Source organism: Myotis nattereri, assembly GCF_964212035.1.
Source record: "Myotis nattereri genome assembly, chromosome: 16".
NCBI lineage: Eukaryota > Metazoa > Chordata > Mammalia > Chiroptera > Vespertilionidae > Myotis > Myotis nattereri.
In genome coordinates this window covers 14989807-15012984 of record NC_138091.1, presented here as the reverse complement: position 1 = coordinate 15012984, position 23178 = coordinate 14989807, and the positions used below count along the sequence as shown (strand labels likewise).

Genomic DNA, 23178 nt, shown 5'->3' with positions numbered 1-23178 from the left:
CTCAGTGGTTGAGGTGAGTGTCGACCTATGAACCATGAGGTCACGGTTGATTCCCGGTCAGGGCACATGCCTGGGTTGTGTACTTGATCCCCAGTGTAGGGTGTGCAGGAGGCAGCTGATGGATGATTCTCTCTCATCATTGATGCTTCTATCTCTCTCTCCCTCTCCTTTCCTCTCTGAAATCAGTAAAAATAGTATATAATGAAAGGTAGTATGCAAATGGTCCCCTCGACCAGGAGTTTGTCTGGAGTTCGACCAGGGGGCGGGGCCAGCTGGGGGAAGGGAGGGAGTACCCGGGTGTCAGTGGCAGCCGCTAGGGACCCTACCAGTGCACGAATTTCATGCACTGGGCCTCTAGTATAAAAGAAAAGAAAATGCCCAAGACTTCTAACCAGTTTCTGAGGAGCTGGGCTGTGCATTTGTCAAGAGATGTTGACTTGTGGAAAAACACACATAACATGAATTTACCATCTTGACCATTTTTAAGTGTGTAGTTCAGTGGCATTAAGTATTCACGTTGTACAACCATCACCACCATCATCTCCAGAACTTTTCTTTGTCTTGGGAAAGGGACACTTTGTCCCCATTGAACAATTTGCAAAGGCCCTGGAACCCCAGAATCTGGAGCTCTCTACAGATCCTTAAGCCCAACCTCCTGACTTCGAAGGAAACAGAGAAGCCCCGGGGTGAGGCACCTGTCCCCGGTCGCCCACAAGTGACAGAGCAGGCCTGGAGCCCAGATTCCTTCCCTGGAGTGGACTCTAGTCTCCTGTCTTTACCCAGCAGCAGAGAAAGGGACCGCCCAGCTTATCTGCTTTCTGCCTGGGTTTCCGTGTTGCCACGAATGAAAACCCTATCAATTCTCTGAGGCTTATGGAACATTCTGGACTGCAGAGGGTCTTAAGTCTCCCACCAGTCCATTAGGTTTCAACAGGAGAGGCCCCTCTGCTTTAAGTTCAAGGCCCTTCATGTCCCCCACCAGGGGTTCATTCTTGGTCCTTGGGGCCACAGTGTGGGGGAAACCGAGGCACCACTTACCCAGAAATAGTCGCAATAGCTCCACTCGGTTGGTTTCAGCAGCTGCTGCTCGGGCATCGTGTCCGGGTGAGGGAACGTCACACAGTTGATCTGCAGGCACAGGACAGGGAGAAACGAGGGCTGAGGGCTGGGAGGCTGGGAGGGCTCTGCTTCCAGACACAGCGCTGCAGAGGCGCCGGGAGGGTCAGCGTGAGAGAACGCACACGGGATCTCGAGATGCTCCAGGGCCAACATGTCAAATAGGGGCACCAGTCCTCACACCCACCCTAGAGGGCTGCCCTTGGTACAAACTCTCTGGAGGGCGGACTGACAGCATCTATCAAAACTGCCAAAATCCAGAGCCTTCGGCCAGCGAGTGCACTCGACGAGTCTATCCTACGGGTGCGTTTCACAGGTGTGAATGCAGCAGGGTGCCTCCCCCCAGCACCCTCTGTAACAGCAAAAGGCTGGACACAGGTCCTCTGTCCACCAGCAGGGGGTGGGTAAGCAAAGCAGGAGACAGGCGGGCATCCAGGGAAGTGGCTTCTCAGCAGGGGGTGTCAGGACAGACTGAGTGGGGAGGGGAGGGAGCAGGTGCAGGATATGACTGTATGCCACCATTTGTGTTAAAGGGGAGGCATATACACCTTTGGTTATTTACCCATGGAATACCTCTGTGGCCAATAACACCGTTTGCTCCCGGGGAAAGGAGTTCTGTGGCTGCAGGTCGGGGTGAAGAGTCACCTTGTGAATTCGATCTCACACAATGTATTCTACGAACAGAGAGGCTGCGGTGCTCACCCAGGAGCCTGCTGAACAGTGCAGTGCAGATGCTGGGATGGGCTCAGACCCTGGCTGAGCTGGTCCCACAGCCCTGCTCTCCCTGCCTGGGGGAGTGGCTTTCTACTGCTCCTGCTGATGTCGCGTCCAGCCGGGACCCCTCCATGGAGCCTGGTCCCTCCCATGGAGCCTGGTCCCTCCCATGGAGCCCGGTCCCTCCCATGGAGCCAGCTAATTTGTGTTCCTCGTGGGAGCCGCAGAGTCCCACCAGGCCTGAGCCCCGCCCTGTCCCTCTTTAACCCCTCACTGCGCCCCAGCTGCTGAAGTGGAACCGCACACGGTCAAGGTAAAAACAGTGCAGAAAAGCCCCAGGCTTCGAACAGAGGCACAAACTCCGAGGCCAGGCAGCTCACACAACAAGGGAGATGCCCTGTGTCAGGGACTGCAGCTCAGGGAGGGGCAGGAAAGACCAGCCTCTGCTTCGGGAAGGGGTGGGGGTCTACGGAGCTCCATCTGAGCCCAAGGGGCGGACTGCTCTCACCCCCACCAACTGTCATCAAGACAGAGTGAGGAGCCCATCCTTGTCAGGTTATGCGATGGCCGAGGAGCTTCAAATCGGGAATTTGATGTGAAGTGTCTCAGTTTTGAAACGTTGGCCAGTGAATCCAAGGCTGAGAGTTATGATGTCAACAATAATGTAGGCAAGCCAGCCCCTCTGCCCGCTGGGTCAGGCCCGTGGGCCCCAGCCATGGCCTGTTCCAGGGGTGGGAGGGCGGCTGGAAGTAAATCCACCCCCCCACCCCCCCGCCACTCCCCTGCCCCGCTGGCTGCCGGAGGCCAGGCCTCGCTTATGGTCCTGCAAGGAGAGCGTGGGAGAGTCCAGACAAGAGAAGGAGCCCCTCCCCCCAGAAATGGGGCTGAAGTCTGGGCGAGATTCCCACCCTGAAGGGAGCACGACAGGCAGGAAGGATCAGGGGCACGCATGGCCCAAACATCCCTGGTGACGAGCGGCACTGAATCACACCAAGGCCAACATGGAGGCTGAGGCACCCCCCCCCCCCTCGGGGCGGGGCGTTTTCTTCCAATGCTGCTCCCACAGGGACCCCAGGTGCCAGCGGCCTGTGGGGCCAGCTTGGGGGCGGGCCAGCCTCTCCATGCCCAGGGGCGGGCAGCAGTCTCCAGGGCCCCTTTTCGGGCTTCTACCCCAAGGGGTGCTCATGGCTCTGGCGACCCCTGGGGCAGGGTCTCTCTCGCAGCAGCCATGGAAACGAGGGACGGATTCTGAAGTCTCCCACAGTCCTCGTTTGACGTGTTTCAACAAAGCACGGTGATCACAGTCCATCTTTATTTTACTTAATAATGCTGTCCGTGAAAATGTCACCCACATTGAATGATACGTTAGCTGACATTGGATTGAGGACTAAGAATCACGGAACTCAGAGGCTGAAGGCACTGGGGGTGGGACCAGCGTCTTCTCTGGTGCTGGGTCGGGATCTGGAAGGCAAGGGGTCGGCCTGTGGCCCTGGAGCAACCACTGAAGGAGAGTGAGCTGAGTTGGGGGGAGGGAAGGGGGAGGTCAGGGAGGATAAGGCCTCCTCCCTCGGTGGCTTCTGCCACTCTGTGGGGACACTGGTCCCGGGATGGACTGGCCCGGGGCCCCCAGGTAGCTGCTCCTGCCTCTGTCAACTCCCAGCTCTCCCAGGGGGGCTTCTCCGCAGCCTCAGAGCCCTGCGCCCTCTGGTGGGCGTCTCCGGAACTGCACCGGCTGCCCTCCAGGAGGCAGTGGTGATGAATGCCTCCTGCAATTCCCGGGGAGCCCTCACCCAGGCGCCCTGCCAAGAGCTTCGCAGGGATTCTCGCTTCATCTTCCCAGGAGCCCCACGGGCTGGGCAACACTGGCCTCGTTTGATGTGAGGAAGCGGAGGATCGCCCAGGTACAGTATTTGAATGCAGAGGATGACAGCAGAGCTCGCCCCTCAACCACCCTGCTGGCTGCTCAGCGGACCCCTGCTCGCCCACGTGCCATGTGGACGGTACGAGGAGGGCGCACGCGGCTCGACCCTCCCAGCACCCTGCACGTGTGCGTTTGTAATCACACTTCCCGTGGCTGTTCATTTCCCGTCTCTCTTCCTGCTCTCTCCCGCGTGCCTGGCCCAGCTGGGCACCTGGCAGGGGCTCGGTGCTACCCGGGGTGATGACTGGAGGCTGGAAACAGCAGGTATAGTCCCTGCCCTCACGCTTTTACAGCCCCGTGAGGAAGGGATACACGGAATAAGGAACTGCAGTACTTTGGGAGGAATCTACCTCTGGGTGAGCGTGGGGCGCTGGGGCTGCGTGAAGGGGAGGGATCTTGGAGGGAGTGATATTAGGTAATACAAGTGGGGTCAAGGCGGGGGTGGGGGGTGGGGGGGGAGGGGAAGAGTGTGGCAGGGAGGGAAAGGGCCCGGGGTCTGAGGGTGCCCTGCATGGCTGCCGGGGAACGTGCTGCTCTGTGGCCGGGATCACAGTCAGGGAGCAGACAGCACTGAAGCCAGAGGGGACCTGTGGCATGGGGTGGGGTGGTGCGGGGGGGGGGGTGTGGGGGGGGGAGTTAGGGGCACGGGAGCATCCTGCCGGGGACTCTCAGGTGAGCCATCCGCTGCAGCACGGAGGACACACAGGAAGGAGCACGCGGCCGACCTCAGCCACCCGGGAGGCCCCGCCGTGACCAGGGGGCGTGGCGGTGGCTCGGAGCAGCGCAGTCAAGTGGAGAAGCGGAAAAATGCGGGACAGACTTCGCAGACAGACTGCACACTACCATGAAGTGAGCTCAGCGACTGTCCACTGGGGGGCTGTCCCCTCCCCTGCCCCGGGGCACCTGGCGACCTGGAGACACTGTTGGTGGTCACACCTGGGGGGGGGGGGGGTGCTGCTGGCACCTGGTGGGGAGAGGCCAGGGACGCTGGTAACACCCTACAATACACAGGGCGACTCTGCACCCTGCCCGCCCGCCTCCGGCCTGAGGTGAACGGCAGCCACAGACCCAGGTCAAGTCGGGGGCTCTGCCAGTCCCCCCACCCTCAGTTTCCCCAGCAATCATTCCCCAGGGTTGAGTGTTTACCTAAAACCCTGGGGGTGTTGGTTACAACGCAAACCTTCCTGCCAGGCCCCAGGATTTTAACACGCATTCTAACACGCATCGCAGTGGCCTCAGGTGCCCACCTCACTTGGCAGCCTGGCTCCCGAGAAGCGGGAAGCGCTGAGTTGGGTGGGCGGGAAGCAGGAGGGTAGGCACCGGCAGAGATGGGCAAGGTGTGCTGGCCAGGAGATCCCGCCCCCCCACCCCCCCGCCAGGGCCCGAGGCCAGGCTCCAAGCAGCACCGCAGGGGACGAGGCCCATCTGCTGGCCTGGGCACCGGCACCGAAGGCCCGTCAGGCAACGCGGGCGGCCCCATTCTGCTTCCCGCTCTTCATTTCTCCTGTTCACTTACCTTCTACAATTCCAACCCCGCCCCCCCCCCATCCTTCTCCCTCTCTCCCCCGTTTCTGGAAACTTCTGGGAGTTCCCGCTCTGCTCCAGCACTCTAGGCATTTTGTGGCAATTGGAAGATTTGCCTTTGAAGTCTGCCCATGCCCTGCCCTGCCCCATCAGCTCCAGCAACAAGGAAGCTGCTGATGATCGGCCCATTGGGGCTGAGCCACCCTGCCCACCCAGGAGGCAATGTCCACTGTCGGTGGGGGGGGGTGGCAGGTTGGGTGGTGACAACAGCACAGGTCTGGAATCCTAATGGCTCCCAGCTGTGTGGCCTTGGGCGGGCTGTGGCTCTGTTCCCGTTTCCTCATCTGTAAACAGGGTGGTGAGCGTATGAGTGTGCATGGAGCACTCACCATGTGCCAGGCCGTTTTAAGTGCTTTCCGCATGCGGACTCAGTCCTCACGCCGTCCCTATGGCCCGGATACCCACCACCTCCCACTGCACAGACGTGGACACTGAGACACAAAGACACAGGGGACCCTGCCCCGGGCCGCTGCGCAGCAGACAGGCCGGCGCCGCACACTCTGGCTTCAGAGCCCAGGTTCACGATCACCACACGAGGCTGGTCCCTGCGCCCCCGCCTCAGAGCGTGGAGGCGAAGCGAGCCGCTCCGAACACGGCTTATGCATTAGAAACGCACACAAGAGTGGCAGCAATGATTGCCGTTATTGTTTGCCTAACCATTTTCCCTTCCACGCAGGACTGTCAGCCTGCATGAGCCAGGGCGTGCACCCACTCTCGGCTTCACCGCGGTGGGGGTGGCCAGAATGCTCAGAAGTGCGCGTGACGGAGCCCGAGAGCGAGCCCCCGTTCCCAGCTCTGCTGCGCTTGTGTCAAAACGGGGGCACAGTGAGGACCACACTTCTCCCATCTCCAAGGCCTTGGCTGTTTGAGCACCTGGGCACCTCACCTGCCCACCTGCAGGGGGCACTGCTGGCCAGCGCCCCTTTCCCAGGCACAGGGCTGACGGGATGCTGCTCTTGGGGGCTTGTGGCTGCAGGAAGGGCTCTGGGAGGCGGTGTGGCCACTCCAGAAAGAAACCGCTTGCTTCCTGCCAGGAACTCCCGGGAACTCTATTCTTAGGGATCTTTCTCTTGCTTTTAACTCTGACATCTTCCAGAAGTTACCAGGCACAAACACAACCCTGCCATGGCTGTAATTTACACGTCACATCGCTTGCACAGAGCGCAGTCCACCCCCTCACCCACTCCCGCCCACCCTGCAGAAATGGCTCCTGCCTCATTCCAGCCTCCATCCTTCTCCTCACCGCACCCGCCCCCCCCCTGAGAGAAACGTGAGGGGTGACATCGACAGAAGGGGGGACCCATGGGGAACTCTGGCTGCATCCAAGCTTTGGAACTTCCCAGTTCCAGGCTGGGCATCCCTTCCACGCTCTGTCCACGTTGTCATGGCAACAGCCCATCTGTGGCCGAAAGCCCCAGTTTGCCGCCCAGCCGGTGAGCGCTCAGGGGGAGCCACTTACCGTGATGGTGTTCTCCTTGCTCTGCTTTTTGCCTGGCGACGAGGACCCCAGGTTCTGGAAGGAGAGATAAGAAGCATCGTCAGAGCTGTCCTCCATCCTGGACTCGCTCCCACTCCGGTCCCCTGAAGGCGGTGGGTTGGTGACAAGCGTGTGCTGGGAAGTTCGGGACGTTCGGCCTGCGCTGACCCTAAGTCACCATCGTCTGGGAGAGGCGGCGGGCGTACCCCTGACCCCACTCTGCTCCTGCCTCCTGTGCCCTAGGCTGGAAGGCTGGGGGAACCGCTCCAAACCAGGCGGCCTCCTCTTCTCTACGGTTTGGGAGTTAACCCTCAGCTGCCCTCTGCTGGTGAGCGGCTCCGGGTGCGCTTGCTGCCTGCACCTGCAGAATCCACTGGGGAGCAGAGGGTTAAGGCAGGAGGCAGGCTGCAGGCCACCACCTCCCGGCACAGGCACCCAGGATGCCCAGCAACAGCTTCATCTGAACCTGGGGCAGACACATCCAGCCCTGTATCCATCCATCCCTGCCACGTGCCCTGGGGCCCAGCCACCTCCCTGCTCCCCAGCCCCGGAGCAGCACGGATCTCAGCTGAAAGCCGTGGGTCAGTCTTCACTCAGACTTTAAATTGCCTGTTGTCTTCCCGCTGCCGGCAACCAAACCACTCTCCCAGCCGAGGACGGTTCTGGGTCGGAACACGAGGAGGGCTGGCTGAAAACACCACGAGAGCCTGGGAGCCTAAAGGGGGTGGTCAGCTCTGGGTCTCGCCGCCGCACTCGCAGCAGTGACATCAGGGAGTCGGTAGGGCCTCCAGGCAGCACGGGCGGCGTCCACTCCCGTCCCGAGCCACGCCCGGCCTGGCGCAGGCTCACCCCGAGGCACACGTGTGGCCTTTGTGGGTGGGAGAGTCCCTATCCTTTCTCTAGTGGAGCGTAAGGAAGCGGCTGTCAGATTTTTCAGATAAAGTCCCAGAAAAGGCCCGGAGGGGCTTCTCCAGCAAGCCCCTGGGACCCGACAGCCCCCCACCCCCGGGGCGGGAATGACTTCTGGGGGGACAGAGGGGGGTCAGCCCGCCTCAGGGACGTCTCTGCTAACCCGGCAACACAGGGAGCTGCCAGAGTCCCTGCTCACGGTCTCCTCGGCCCCTCCCTCCCTCCCAGACCTACTCTGGCTGGTAACTAAAGTCAACTAATCAAACCACCCACCAAGACGGTCCAGATAAAAAGGGCCTCACAGGTCATCGCTCTCACAGACAAGAGAATGAACTCGCTCGCCTTCGCATCCTGCCCAGTGACGTGACGTCTCTGAGCCTCAGTTTCACCATTTGTTACCGACGGTCCTCAGGCTTCGGGCGCATCAGAATCAACTGAGCCCCAGCCGTGTCTCCCAGGGCTCCCGGTCCCGCAGGCTCGGGTGGGCTGGTGCTTCCCTGGGAGGCGCCCGGTCTATGTTCTGCCACTCCATCAGGCGCCCCACTGCCGGCAGCTCCTCCAGCTGCCCTCCCAGGACCTGGGGCAACAGCATGCTGGGGGCCAATCAGCTTCTGCCCATGTTTTTAACGCACCCACTCATCCAGCTCACCCACCCTGGACCCTCCCAAGTTATCAGTTCTGCCCGCGGGCCTTGCCAAAATGGGGCCGCCCAGGAGGAAGACATGGCGGGCACCCGGGTGCCACTCTCCAAGGAGAGGAGACGGGTGCAGGGCCTCTCGAGGGCTCATTCGTGCGAGGCACGGGCCAAACAAACACAGCTGACCCTTAGCCAACGCAGATTTGACGGCACGGGTCCGCCTGTACATAGATGTCCTTTTTCAATAAATACACGGTCTGCCCTCCTTATCCCAGGCCTCACACCCTCAGGTTCAAGCAGTACTTCTCATCTGTGGCTGGGAATCCACGACACAAATGCAGGCGAGCTGTGTGCACCCGCGGCCACGGCTCTGTGCCACTTTATAGAAGGGACTTGCATATGCGAGGGTTCTGGTAACCACTGGGCTCCTGGAACCAATTGCCCGCGGACACCGAGGGGCTGTAGATACTAGCAAGTTTGTGGGGAGTCAAAAGTTACATGTGGATTTTCGACTGTGCAGGGTCAGCGCCCCGACACACACACACACACACACACACACACACACACCACCACCGCACTGTCCAGGCGGAACTGTCCCTGAGGGAGAAGGCGGGAGGGGTCTCTGGGGCGGGTTCTGCAGTTTGCAGGGCCTCCCTGTCGTCGACACCGGGTGCCCTCACTCCAGCCACCAGGAGGGCAGCAGCGCAGGCTCCGGCAGCCCTGGCCACAGCCTGCAGTTGGTGTGGGTGCTGAGGGGATGGCGATGAGGAGGACGAGGGGTGCCCTGGCAGCGGGAGGAAGCTCAGCCACCCGGGCTTGCTTACGAAGCGGACACCAGGCTAAGCCTGTGGCACCAGCAAGTTCGAGGCATCACCTGCGCTTTACAAATGGTGAAACGGAGGCTGGCAGACACCGACGACTTGTCCACGGCCACAACGCACATAAGTAGGGGACATCGGAAGCCAAGCCTGACTAACCCCTCCTCTGCCTCCCACCATCTCTCCCCCTGAGACCGGGACCCTCTTGTTCTCCAGGTGTCTGCAGGGGTCAAAGATCTCCATCGCCCACAAGCACTGATTTTGGAACCACTGTGTCCAAGGCTCTGTGCAATGAGGCTCACACAGAGGTCACCTCCTCCCATGACTCGGGCCAGGGCGGGAGGGCAGGTACTGGGACGTGGGGCCGGGGCGGGCGCTCTAAGTGTGGGCGTCAGCACCTTCCCATCTCCGCCCTTAGCTGTGCATCCCAGCCAGTGCTGGGTGGGGTCTCAGGCTCTCTGGGGTGGTCTCAGGCTCTACGTTTGCAGCCGATGACTATTGTCCCAATGTCATCTACGTATACATAGAAACATGTCGTATACATGCATCATATACACATACATGTAACATACACACGCGCACACACATACACACACACATACACCCTGCAGCACTCCCCTGAAAGGGCCCAGAAGGAAAGACCCCTCAGGCACAGTGAGAACCCCTACTAGCTAAGGGTTGGTTTCTAAATGCTATTGCCACTAGAGGAACTCAGGCTCCTTGGGAAGTGGCCAATTCCAAAGGCCTGGGCCAGCCGGGAACACCTTATTCCAAAAATGATGTGATATAAATAAAAGGACAGGGAGGCCAGCTTCCAGGGGCCCCCACAAGCCAAATTTGGGACAATCTGAACACGGACAGGAAAAACGACCACAAATGATTAACTCCAAAAGCAGTGATGGGCGAGGGGAGGGCAGCAGTCTTCACAGAAAAATGTATGAAGAATTAGCAAATCACCATTTGCAAACCCCAATGTCAAAACAGACTCAGGCCTCGCTCATCAAGGATGCCCGACGCACTCGGTGAAAACTGTCAGGGACCGGGATCCCCACACGCTCTCAGCCGATCACCCCGCAGACGGTGACAAATCACCAAGTCGGAAGGTGCCCCCGTGAAGGAGAAATGTGGCCATCGCCACACGGAGAGCTCACACTCGGCACCCCCGCAGGTGTGACCTGGGAGCGTGCGGCTCCAGACGTACACCGTGAGAAGCACGCAGCAGGCCCCGGGTGGCATTGTGGCCAAGCGGCCGAGCCCGGGCCGAAGCATAAGAAAGCAATTGGACCAAGAATGTAGGTCCTTCTACAAGACAACCGAGCTGGACTCCTTCCCAAAAAAGGCAACGTGAGGAAAGACAAAAGAACAAATGTGTAGGAAATATAAGAGAGAATAAAGTGATAATTCAGACAGAACATACTTCCATGCAATGGAATACCATTTGGCTATAAAAGAAAGAACGAAGGGCTGATACATGCTACAACATTAATGGACCGTGAAACGCTATGAGAGAAGCCAGACACAGAAGACCATATGCTATGACTCCATTGATGTGAAATCTCCAGAACAGGCAAACCTGTGGAGACAGGAAGTAGCTTAGTGGTTGCCTAAGGCTCAGGGGGGATTCTTTTTGGGGTGATGAAATATTCTAAAATTCATCGTGATGATGATGGTGCAACTTGGTGACTACTGCACACTAAAAACCAGTGCATTGGACACTTAAAATGGGTGAATTACGTGATATGTAAATTATATCTCAATAACGATGTCTTAGAAAGAGAAACTAAAGAGATAGAGCAACCAATATATCCAGGTGTGAGACCTGAATGGGCCCTGGATTTCGGAGAAAAGCAGGGATAAAAGCCATTTTGAGGGCAATGGTGAATTTGAATGTGGATTATATGCATCAGATGATATGATTGAATTAATGTGTCCTTAAGTGTGTTATTGGTATTGTGGCTATGTCTTCCCCTTTGGACACGTTATAAAACGTTTACAGTTAAAACGGTATGTCAGGAATTTGCTTTACAATAATCCCAGTGGGGCCAGGGGGAAGAACTGGGAAAATAAATGAGACAGGATTGGCTGAATAACTGTCGAAGGCAAATGACTGGCCTGCGGCCCTTTATTGGAGTAATCCTTCTGCTTCTATAAATGTTGGCAAATGTCCATAGCAAAGCACTTTTTTTTTTTGCTTTTTAGTGCCCTTTGCCTATGATTCTGGAAAGCTTTTCTCCTTTCCTTTTTAAAACCCCTCCCCAGCCTGGTCTCCCAACCTCGCCTGAGCCGCTCTGCTGTCCCTGTGCGGTGAGGACTGGCTGACGACAGTGGTTGGTACATTGCATCGGGGGATGGAGGGGTCATTCACAACTGACTCACAGCCCCCCACTCTGCGTGCCTCCTTGCCCTGTCTCCTTGCCCTGTGAGTAGTCTGGGTCCCACCCCTCGGCGGGTAGGACCCAGTAGGAAACCTTCAATGGCTCCCAGCACCATTGGGACAAAATCCAAGCTCCTCGCCACAGGCCTGGTCAGATGCTCCAGCCTCACCTCCCCCCCTCTCCCTACCTGCTAGTTAGTGAACCTCAGCCCACCTGGCCTCTATGGGTCCTCTGAAATGCTGCCTCCAGGCACCCACAGGTCCTGTTCCCTTCACACGTGCTGTTCCCTGCACCTGGACTGCTGTTTCCCCACCTGTTTGCTCATCTTCCGTCTTGGCTTAAGTACCTTTGCTTAAGGAGTCTTTCTCTCCCTGACATTCCCACTATGACACGCCACCACCCCGCCAGGCCCTGTGGCACACTCTCCCTCCCTCCAGCTCCATCACTGCTGAAGGGAACCCATCCCTTCTCTCCTGTCTTTCTCCAGACCCAGCTGTGACCCTGCATCAGGGCGGGGGCTACGCCAGCCTGTGACCCGGTGCCCGGCAAAGAACGATGTACAGAATAGAACAAGTGTCAGTGAGGGGGGCGTGGAGTAAGCAAATGAACTCTCAGCATTTCACCTCTTTTCTACCCCAAACACCACTCTCCAACAGGTCCTTTCATCCATCCCCTTTCCCCTTGCCTGTGCCTTCCTGAGGGCAGGTTCAAGGAAAGCCAGAACCATGGAACGGTGGGTCAGAAAAGGCCTGGGCACTGGTGGGCAGGTCCCTTGCCCCCCTCACACCTGCTAAGGGGTCTGAGAGGGTCCCACCACCACAGCCCCGGTAGCCAGGCAGGCAGGGGAGAGGCTAGGAGGTGCTCTACAAAGGCCAGCAAGACTATCAGCCTTTGATACTTGGACTGTGCAACCAGGTGGGCAGGCCCCAGTACCCAGTAGCCAGGCAGCCTACCCAGGGCTGCAGACTTGAAAACTTCCACTGGGTGGCGCCAGATCACCACCACTCATGCCCAGCCATGAAGGTCTCCCAGGGCTGCGAGAAGGAGGGGCAGGCATCCTGGGGTTGCTGGACACTCAGCCATCAGTACTGCCCACCACAGGGCAGAGCGGGACACACTGCTGGTTTCCATGAAGATTGGGTCTGCCTCCCCCCGCCCCACCCCCAAATTCTAATTTTCCTGATGAGCTTGTTCAAAGAGAGGCAGCTACCAAGTAGCAGAAAAGAACACAAGGGCGGGAGGGGGTTTGAGCGAGGTACTTGGTGCACCCCCACCCTGCATCGCAAATAGCCACGTGTTCACTTGCTCATTCATTCATCAAGTATTAAGTCGTAACTGTTATTAATGGTAACTGACAGCCTGGGGTGGTGAGTCACTACCACGCAGGCCGAGGAGAGCTGGATATACTCCGGGGATCACCGCGGTAGCACCCTCTGTAAGTACCAAACCTTCATGTCCTCTTCCCAGGCCTGGCCTCTAGCCCCCTGTGGATGCCAGCCTGCAGCCCACAAAGCCTCTCCCAGCCTCAGAGGACAATGCTCTAGTCCAGCGGTTCTCAACCTGTGGGTCGAGACCGCTTTGGCGGTTGAACGACCCTTTCACAGGGGTCGCCTAAGACCATCCTGCATATCAGATATTTACATTACGATCCATAACAGTAGCAACATTACAGTTATGAAGTAGCAACGAAAATAATTTTATGGTTGGGTCACAACATGAGGAACTGTATTTAAAGGGCCAGAAGGTTGAGAACCGCTGCTCTAGTCTATCTCGCAGCCTGGGAACCTGGGCACAGTGTGTGCTTGCCCCTCCATGCACTGCATGATTGCTCCTCATATCCTTGATGATACTTCCATGTCAACATCATCATCCCAAAGAACACACGCAACTCCACGTGACTGAACAGATGCAGCCTGCCCAGGCCTGGGTCCCCAGGGCTCACCTTCCCTGCACCCCAATACCAGCACCCTAACTTGTTCTTAAAGAAAAATAATGCTCATGCTATCTGCCTTCTATAAAAGTAAAATGTGTTCATTTCAGAAAACTTGAAAAACCATGGAAAGTATAAAGAAAATAAACATCACCAACACCGAGGCGTCCCAACCTCAGCGCCATTCATCCTTTCAAACCGGAATCATCTTTTTGTGACAAGGGCTGACCTGTGCATAGTGGGATGGTTAGTAATACCACTGACCCCTCCTAACTGGAAGCCAGCAGCACCCCCGCCCCAGCTGTGACAACCACAATGTCCCCAAACATTGCCAAATGTCCCGATGGAGAACCACAGTCTCAGGCAGATCGAACTACGATCCATGTCTGGTCTGTTTTTCTTCGTTAGTTATCTCCCACACATAGATTTCCTCCCCCAAATGAGACTGGCTGTATATGCAGTTTGTGCTCTGCTTTTCCCACGCGCTATTATGTTCCCAGCATTTCCCGAAGTCATTGTTCCCTTCGATAGAATGTGCTTTACCGGCTGCAGGATGGCACGGGCAGGCGGGATGCCTGGTGCCACATCCCCATCCCTCCCGGGCCCTGGAGCTGGACAGTTACGGGGCCCAATGCTGCCGTGCTTTGCACATAAACCAGAACCCTGAGTCCATCCCAGCAACAGACGCCGGGAGGGAGGTTCCTGGGTCAGAGGCCTGACGCTCACGCGGCGGACGGCTTCTGAGAGGCTGTCATCGGGATGCATTTTGTGTTAAGTGGCTGAGCAACCACTCTGCGGTATTTCGGGGTGAAAGAGCCAGTCCTATTAGGGAGGGAAGAATGAGGGGCTTGCTTGCAGTGTTCTTCCTGAAGATGCCCAGGGCAGCCCAGCTTTTCCAGGGGCTGATCAGCCCCAGCAGGATTTAGGCTGCGTCTCCAGAACACCTGCCTCAGGCAGGAGGTAAATGAGCTTCATTTCAAACAGACAGAGGCTGCGCGAGGAAGGCCGCCTGGGGCTCAGCAGGAAGCAACATGACGTGTGCGATGAGCAGGGGAGTGGAGAGGACACACGTATGTGCACCATCGCCGGTGCCTAGATCCTCGCTGCCCAAGGTGTGTCCCGACCCACAGCAGCATCTGGGTACCGGCTGAAAATGCAGAACCTCGGCCCCCTTCCTGGACCTCCTGAGGCATAATCTGCATTATAACAACAAGCTCGGGTGTTTCTTGAGTCCATCCTATATAACAAAAGCCTAATATGCTAATTGTCTGGTCATCTGGTTGTCCATTCAACCAATCCAAGCGTAATATGCTAATGATATGCTAAGGCTGCTCAACCGCTCACTATGACGTGCACTGACCACCAAGGGGCAGACAGTTGACTGGTTGACCAGTTGTATGACGTGCATGGACCACCAGGAGCAGATGCTTCGACCAGTAGCTTGGCTTGCTGCTGCGGTCCGGCTGATCAGGACTGAGTGAGACGGGCTGGAGACGCCCTGGATCCCTCCCACGGTCCCTCCCTGGCTGGCCAACCTCCCCGTCCATACCTATCCCTGATTGTGCACCAGTGGGGTCCCTCAGCCTGGCCTGCGCCCTCTTGCAATCTGAGACCCTTTGGGAGATGTCAGAGAGCCATTTTTGGCCTGATCCCGCAGGCCAGGCCGAGGGACCCCACTGGTGCACAAATTCGTGCACCAGGCCTCTAGTCTATATCCTATCTAATAAAAGAGAAACATGGTAATTAGCGTATGACTGCTACCCTTCCCATTGGCTAATCAGGGCAATATGCAAATTAACTGCCAGCCAAGATGGCGGCCGGCAGCCAGGCAGCTTGAAACTAACATGAGGCTTGCTTGCTTCAGTGATGGAGGACTCCAACGTTCCCCGCCTGCCGCTGCAGGCCTCTGAGCTGCAACTCTAAGCAACTATGTAACAAATATAGAAGCTAAACAAAACTCCAGAAACCTGCTTTAGTCCACCCGGCTTCAGCCAGCAGGATCGCAACATTGTAAGCAAAGGCCAGAAACCTACTTTCAGCAGCGGAGGCCTAAGGGCTGGAGCCAAGCCTCAAAGCTAAAGCTGGCCCAGAATAAAAAAGAAAAAAAGAAAAAAAGGAGCGGTTGGGAGCTTCAGTCACCCCCAGCCTGAAAACAGCCCTGAGCTTCTCACCCAGACTGGCCAGGCACCCCAGTGGGGACCCCCACCCTGATCCAGGACACCCTTCAGGGCAAACCAGCCGGCACCCACCTGTGCACCAGGCCTCTACCCTATATAGTAAAAGGGTAATATGCCTCCCAGCACTGGGATCAGTGGAGCCACGAGGCCTCCCGGCACCGGGATCAGCATGACAGAGGGCAGCGCCCAAACCCCCTGATCGCCCTGCGGCTCTGTGTGTGACAGGGGGCGGGGCCACAACCTCCCTATCCACCGTTCTCTGTTAGTGACAGGGGAAGGCGCCCCAACCACCTGATCAGCCCTGCTCTGTGCCTGATAGGGGGGAGCTCCCCAGCCCCCTGATTGCCCTGCGGCTCTGTATGTGACAGGGTGCGGCGCCCCAACCCGCCCCTCACCTCCCCACAGGCCCTGCTCTGTGTGTGATGGGGTAGAGCCATAACCTCCCCATCGGCCCTGCCCTGAGTGTGAGAGTGGCGGCGCCCCAAACCCCTCATCGGCCCTGCTCTGTGAGTGATAGAGGGCGGTGCCCCAACCCCCTGATGGGCCCTGTTCTGTGCGTGACAGGGGGCAGTGCCCCAACCCCCTGATGGGCCCTGCTCTGTGTGTGACAGGGGGTGTCACCACAACCTTCCCATCGACCCTGGCTTGAGTGTGACAGGGGACGGTGCCCCAACCCCCCAATCAGCCCTACCCTGAGCATGACTGAGGGTGGCATCACAACCTCCCGATCGCCCTGCTCTGTGCATGACAGGGGAAGGCACCCCAACTCCCCAATCGGCCCTGCTCTGAGCCCAACCAGGGGCTGCACCTAGGGATTGGGCCTGCCCTCTGCCCCCCCCGAGCAGGCCTAAGCCAGCAGGTCATTATCTCCCGAGGGGTCCCAGACTGCGAGAGGGCACAGGCCAGGCTGAGGGACCCCCCTACCCCCCGAGTGCACAAATTTTTGTGCACCGGGCCTCTAGTATGTATAAAAAGCCAGCGACTAGAACACTGTAACAACCAGAACAACTGGTCACTATGACGCCCACTGTGGCCAGCGAACCGGCCGATCAGGGGGTGGGGCCAGCCAGTCAACCTCCTGCAGCTCCTCCACCTGCCCAGCCCTCCCCCAGATCAGCCCCCTCCCCAACCCGACCCCATCAGGAGCAGGGCCAGCCGGCCAACTGCCTATGACCCCTTCCCCTGGCAGGTCCCCCTCCCAATGGGCTCCCACCACCCCGATCGGTCCGTGGCCCCTCCCACAAGTCAGCTCTGCCCCTGATCAGCCCCCCTCCCTCCAGCCAGCTCTGTCCCCCATCGGGGTCCCCACACCAATCAGGGGTGGGGCTGGCTGGCCAACTTCCTACAGCCCCTTCCCCAGCTGCTGACCCCTGATCAGCACCCCCACACCCCATATGGGGGTGGGGCTGGCAGACCCACTGCCCACAGCCCCTCCCCACGGCCAACCTCACCCCCAATTGGCCCCCCCACCCCAATCGGGGGCGGGACCTGCCGGCCAATCGCCAGCCAACCTCCCACTGTCTCCTCCTCCTGACAGGATCGGCCCCGATACGTCCTACCGGTGCATGAATTCGTGCACTGGGCATCTAGTCCTAATATACGAAGCCTGAGCCCATGGGAATGCCCAGATTCATTCCTGGAGTTTTCACTGAACTGAACCTGAGCCCAGCACTCCGCCTCCTAGGACAACGATTGAATTACGTTTCTGGAAATGAGAGCTATCACCTGCATTAAAGTAAGCGTCACATCTTAGCTGGCTGCAGTCACACCACCCCGCCACCAGGTCTTTCTTTCCATGATTGGCAGGTACTGCTCACTGTTGTTGATAACAAGCAGCTGTTGTCATCATCATCATCATCATCATCATCATCATCATTATCACCACCTCCCTCGGGGCCTGGCCCTTTAATTCCTGGAAAGGTTGGATGGAGTTTGAGGCTTCATAGAGGACATCTAGATAATTTCTGAACAGACTAGATAAATAAGATGAGTCCTCAGTGCCTTCGACGCAGCTTAATGTGACTGGGAACCACGAGCTTGGTACCAAGGTCCGGTCTGACCACCAGTGACATGGCCACCTGCAGGTGTCACTTATCCATCTGTGACCTCAGTGACCTCGTTGTGACCTCCCTGTGACCTCAGTGACCTCCCTGTGACACGGGAACTGTGCTGACACTGCCCTCGTGCGGTCACACACGTGTTAACCAAGGCAACGAATGCAAAGGCAGCCTGGGAATCCAAGTCACACTCCCATCCTTCCATCCCCGGGCTGTCCCCAGGCTAGATTAGTAAACGTCTACAACATCTTACAGAATCCCATCCTGGGACGTCTGGGGGAGGAAGGGAAGGTTGCAAAGGACAATGGCCCGGCCCTCTCCATATCCTTAAAGTCGTAGAAAATCTTCACTCGCTAACAGGAACGCAGGCAGCAGGATGGAACCACTGCCCAGCAACAGATACAATCCCACCACCAAACCACCCCCAGCTCCCAGAACCAAACTGCCCACGGCTGCCACTCTCCCCCAGCGTGGTAATCGGGGTGACCCAGCTGGACCAACGACTTCCTACTCAGGCGGAAGTGGGCCGTGTGCAGCCACCTTCACCCCGATGCACCCCGCTTACTGACACCTCCCTGGCCCTGCATCAATGCCTGCCCCTACCTCCCCTCACAGGACCCCTTACCTGGGGATCAGCGGCGGACTTTCGGACACTCATGTGGGCAGTCTCGGGAGGGTGTGCTGGGGTCCCTGATGCGTGGTATCCATTCACTGCGGGGACAGAAACACGGCTCAGATGGGGCGCTGGACACAGACTTCCTGCCCCTGCCGCCCCTTCTCCCGCCTCGGGGCCTGGCGCTGGGAGGGCTTGTCTCAGGACCTCACCCGTATTCACAGAGCTGGAAAAGGGGCGCGAGCATCTCTCTAACCCCCAGCACCCAATGACTGAACTCGTGGCGGAACACATTTCTTTTTGAGCCAGAGAGGAAGAGGAATGTGCTTGGAAGAGCTGAGGCCACACTCACGCAATGGCCGTCTCTGGAAACGCCATCGGCTGTGGTCACCAGTGCTGGGCAAGGGCCCTCTCTCTCTCTCTCTGGGGTCAGGAGGCCCCAGCACCGTCCTGTAATTCCTCTCTGACAAACTTCGCTCTGAGAACCCCTCCATCCTCGCGGCCACAGTGCCATGTGAGGGGTGTGTTTAGTGGTTTCCATGACAACTGTTTTGCCAATTAATAGCCAGGTGATCTTGACGTCCTTCTTAAGTTGCTTTTTCCAAGATTAAACACACACACACACACACACACACACACAGACACACACACACACACAAATCCAAGTCTCTAAAACTCTACCCCTATGACATTCACTCTTGCTCCCAATGTGAGCTAACAGACCGGCCCTTATGTGTGTGTGTGTGTATGTGTGTGTGTGTGTGTGTGTGTGTGTGTATGGGGGGAAAATGGGGGGTTTGGTTCCAGCATTTACCAGTTTCTGTGGCATAAATACCCCCACCATGGGGATTGGCAGCCCCAGCACCGCTGTGCGGCCCATGCAACCCCAGTTCCCACGGGCGGCGCTGCTCTCCCGGGCACAGTCCGGTGGCTCCTGCTCAGTGAGCCTCAGCTTCTGAAGCTATAAAATGGGGACAATGCTCCCCAGTCCCCAAACCTACTTTGCTGGTATGAATGAGACACCTGCAAAATGGACCTGTGAATTATAAAGGACTTCATGAAAAAAGGGGGTGGAGAGAGGGAGGTTTCCTGCTTAGTTCCTGAATCTAGTCGCCTTGCACCCCAAGACTGCACCATCATTGGGGACCAAGGAAGCCTCCCCTTCCCCAGGCTTGGAGGGATTGCCACAGCACGGACCACGCAGGTCGGGCTGGAGGGACGCAGACTCCTGTCCAAATCACAGCTTGTCAAGATCTCTGCAGTGTGGCAGGAAGCAAAACGGAGAATGACTGAACGTCGGGAGCCCTGCTCATGTGCAGCGGCAGGGGCGGGAGGCCAGCCATGGGGGTGAGGGCGACCCTGTGAGAACTTTCCTCATGCTGGGGTGCTCCCTCCTCCATGGCTTGCAGTGAAACAGAGCCACACTGAGCAGGTTCCGGGGCTGCTCCCGACCTGCAAGGTGGGCCCGACACTGCAGGAGAAGGGGGGGCACAGACACCCCGGGACAACAGGAAACTGGGCCCAGAGGCTCGGGAAGCAACGAGAAATAAATGAATCCCATGTGGACAGCCACACTCCCCTCAGGCAGCTGGTCAACTGCTGGCACCACTCAGGAGTCCCCCAGCTAAGGGGGGGGGCGGGGGCGGAGCAGGATTCCAAGAGCTTCAGAGAATGTCGGGGACCGTCTACTCAGATAGGCATAAGCTGTGCCCCAAGGGCATTAGACTGATGTTAAATACGACAAAACGGAAGGCATGACCTTTGGGAAGGTTTACTGGTCAGGCAACACAGCACTGAAATGGAAAAACACAAATGCTGGAGAAGCCAGACAACAGCAGGAAACTCAGCACCGGCTCTCAGCCCAGGACCTCGCGGACAGAGGCACGGATGTGGAAAAGCTCGGTAACTTAATTTAAAAGGCTGATTGAACTGGATGCATGAAACATAATACCCTACAAACAAAGTTGATATCTGTGCCAAGAAGCCATGGAACATTAAAAAAAAAAGTTGCGCATATTTAAGCCACAAATAAAGGATCGATAAATTGCAAGAGGCGTACATAACACAAGCCACATTCTTTGAGCAGAAAGTAATAAAAGTAGATATTAACAACAAAAGAACAAATATACAAGTTCCCGTCCCCCCAATTCCCAAATGCTTAGAAAGGTGAGAAAATGCCCTGTTAAATAATCTGAGGCCAAAGAGGAATTTAAAACAATAAGTTCACAATATTTAGAAGATAATGAGGAAGAACGTATCAGAAGGGACAAGGCCTGAATTATATTTGGAGGAACATCTATAGTTTTCATTAGCTCATTACAAAAGCCAAGGACAAATAAAAATAAATGAACTGAACATTCGATTTAAAAATTTAGAAAAAAATCAAAAGCCATGGAAATAAAGCAAAGGAAAGCACGAGAGAAAGATAGAAACACAGCCGCAGGAATTCCTGAGCTGGGAGGCAGGATGGCACTAAGGACCCCGCTGGTCCTCTCTGTGTGTTGGGGGGAGGGGCAGGGGTCACAGCAATGAAAAAAGCAGATCAGCGTGTGTAATTGAGAGGGAGAGACTGCAAGTGCCTGGAATGGAGGATTAGAAAGAAAACAAGCACAACCAACACAGCAGAGATACTTTCTTTAATGCAACAGCATTTGATTTATTATTCTACTAGAGGCCCGGTGCACGAAAATTCGTGCACTAGGGAAGGGGGGGTGTCCCTCAGCCTGGCCTGCACCCTCTCGTAGTCTGGGACCCCTCAGGGGATGTCCACCTGCTGGCTTAGGCTCACTCTCCAGGGGGATCGGGCCTAAGCTGGCAGTCAGACATCCCCTTGGCAGCCAGGGTCCCCTCAGGGGATGTCCAACTGATGGCTCCAGGGGGAGCAGGCCTAAGCTGCAGACAGACATCCTTAGCGCTGCCAAGGAGGTGGGAGAGCCTCCCGCCACCGCGGCTGCGTTCGCAGCCATCAGCCCAGCTTGTGGCTGAGCGGAGCTCCCCCTGTAGGGGGGCACTGACCGCCAGGGGGCAACTCCTGTGTTAAGCATCTGCCCCCTGGTGGTCAGTGCGCATCATAGCAACCGGTCATTCCTGCTCATTCCACTGTTAGGGTCAATTTGCATATTATCCTTTTATTATATAGAATACTAATAAATACAAAGCCTTCCATAAGGTTTAAATGATCCAAATGGTTTCAAAGGACACTAGAAATGCCAAAATGAGTAAAATCTTTGAAAAGTGGCCTCCCTCCAAAGGCACTGGGCCCGGATGTTGCATGGGCAAACTCCTTCAAACGCTCAAGCACAAACTGTACCACCGTATAGAAACATGTGGTCAGTTTCCCAGTTCATCACACAATGCCAACATCACCTGATCCTAAAATCTACCAATGGCAACAACAACCAGAACCACATTCAGTCTGACGATGACTATGGAGTCTGAAGTTCTTACCTGAGCAGGCCTTGGTTTCCAGTCAGTCACCACCTCTGAGGGGGTGGGATCCCTGTAAACTAAGGTTGTCCCCAAGTTCTTGAGGGCAGAGGCTGCCCTCCTGACCTCTATGTACTCCCTTCACAGCACCCTCACCCCACGGCTCTCTCCCCCTGCTTCCAGGTCCCCAGGCTCCCAGCTGGCTGCTCACAGCACCCAGGAGTTGTCTGAAGCAGAGCATTCTGCCCCTAATCCATTCTCTTGTTCTCACTTCAGTTCTGGTCTGTCAGCTGTTGGCTAATTACTGCTCATGTCAAAACAATTACTGGGAAAGAAAAAATAATTTTCCATTCAACCACTTGTCTGCATACAGCAGCTCTCCTCAGACACTGTGTCCCGCTGCACTGCGCTGTTGGTTCCGGCACATGAGGAAAGTGACAGCGGAGATCTGAACCGCATGGCTCACCCTCCGCACCCTGCATTGGGGTTCCCAGTCCTCCAGGCTCCCCACTTACCAAGGGTTTACATACGAAACTCATGAGCCCAGAGGTGGGTGCTTCTGAGGCCTCCAGCTTCGGGGCGGGGGGGCGGGGGACGGGGAAGTTAAATACAAATTGATCAAGGACCACGATCACTCATAACCATAAGGAACATAATTTAGTTTGGGGGTGCAAGTAAAAACGTAACATGCCAAATGAGCTGTTTTTAAGATAAGAAGGGGGAACGAAAAGCTCGATCTAGTAACTTTAGCAACTTCAGATACAAATATAAACACCCACAAGCACGCACTTCATCCCTCTCTGTGGGCAGTTGCACAGACAGGCCGAGAGGGGGCCTGGGAGACGCAGGAGGGGGGACCGATACTCCGTAGAAAGGAGAAGGAGGCATTTGGGCTGGGGAAGGAGGGAAGTGGTTAGAAACGGAAAAGAAACACAGAAAGCTCTGTGCAGAGACACACAGCAACAGAGAAGAGCCTGCAACTTCTGCTGCCTGAACCCACCGCGCAACAGCTCCATCCTGAGCCCCACCGTCCAGGTCCCTGCTCCCTAAAGAGCCCCAAAGAGCAGATGCCCTTTTCCAAACGAGGTGTCCCCCCAGGGCACGCCCTCTTTCCTCTAGGTCTGGCCCAATCTCCCGTCTCTCCGAATCAGCACAGGCACTTCTTTCCTCAAGGCTGTGACTCCTGCGTGCACAGGGCCTTGGTCCTGAATCTGTCCCCTCCACCCTCCCTCCGCCCCACAGTCAACCCGGTGGAATGCCACGTTTCCCGGCGGTACCACACGGCACCGGTTCTGCAGGGTGCGTATTATGACAAGCAGTGAAGGGAAAGGTCCTTGGAGTCTGGACAAGTGCCCCCACCGTTCAGATTTCAATTGGTTTGCTCACAGTAGGCCTTTACAAATCCACAGATGTACTCTGTGACT

At 56.9% G+C, this 23178-nt stretch overlaps 1 protein-coding gene across 1 annotated transcript in view; it reads right to left on the bottom strand.

Moving 5' to 3' along the window:
• Positions 1 to 23178, bottom strand: part of GAS7 (growth arrest specific 7) — an 82855-nt gene that overhangs the window by 21403 nt on the left and 38274 nt on the right. The window contains exons 4-6 of the mRNA XM_081109208.1: positions 18341 to 18426; positions 6795 to 6848; positions 1039 to 1128 (exon numbers count right to left, since the gene is read on the bottom strand). Coding sequence (XP_080965334.1) covers positions 1039 to 1128; positions 6795 to 6848; positions 18341 to 18426 — 230 coding nt within the window. The remainder of the gene's footprint in view (positions 1 to 1038; positions 1129 to 6794; positions 6849 to 18340; positions 18427 to 23178) is intronic.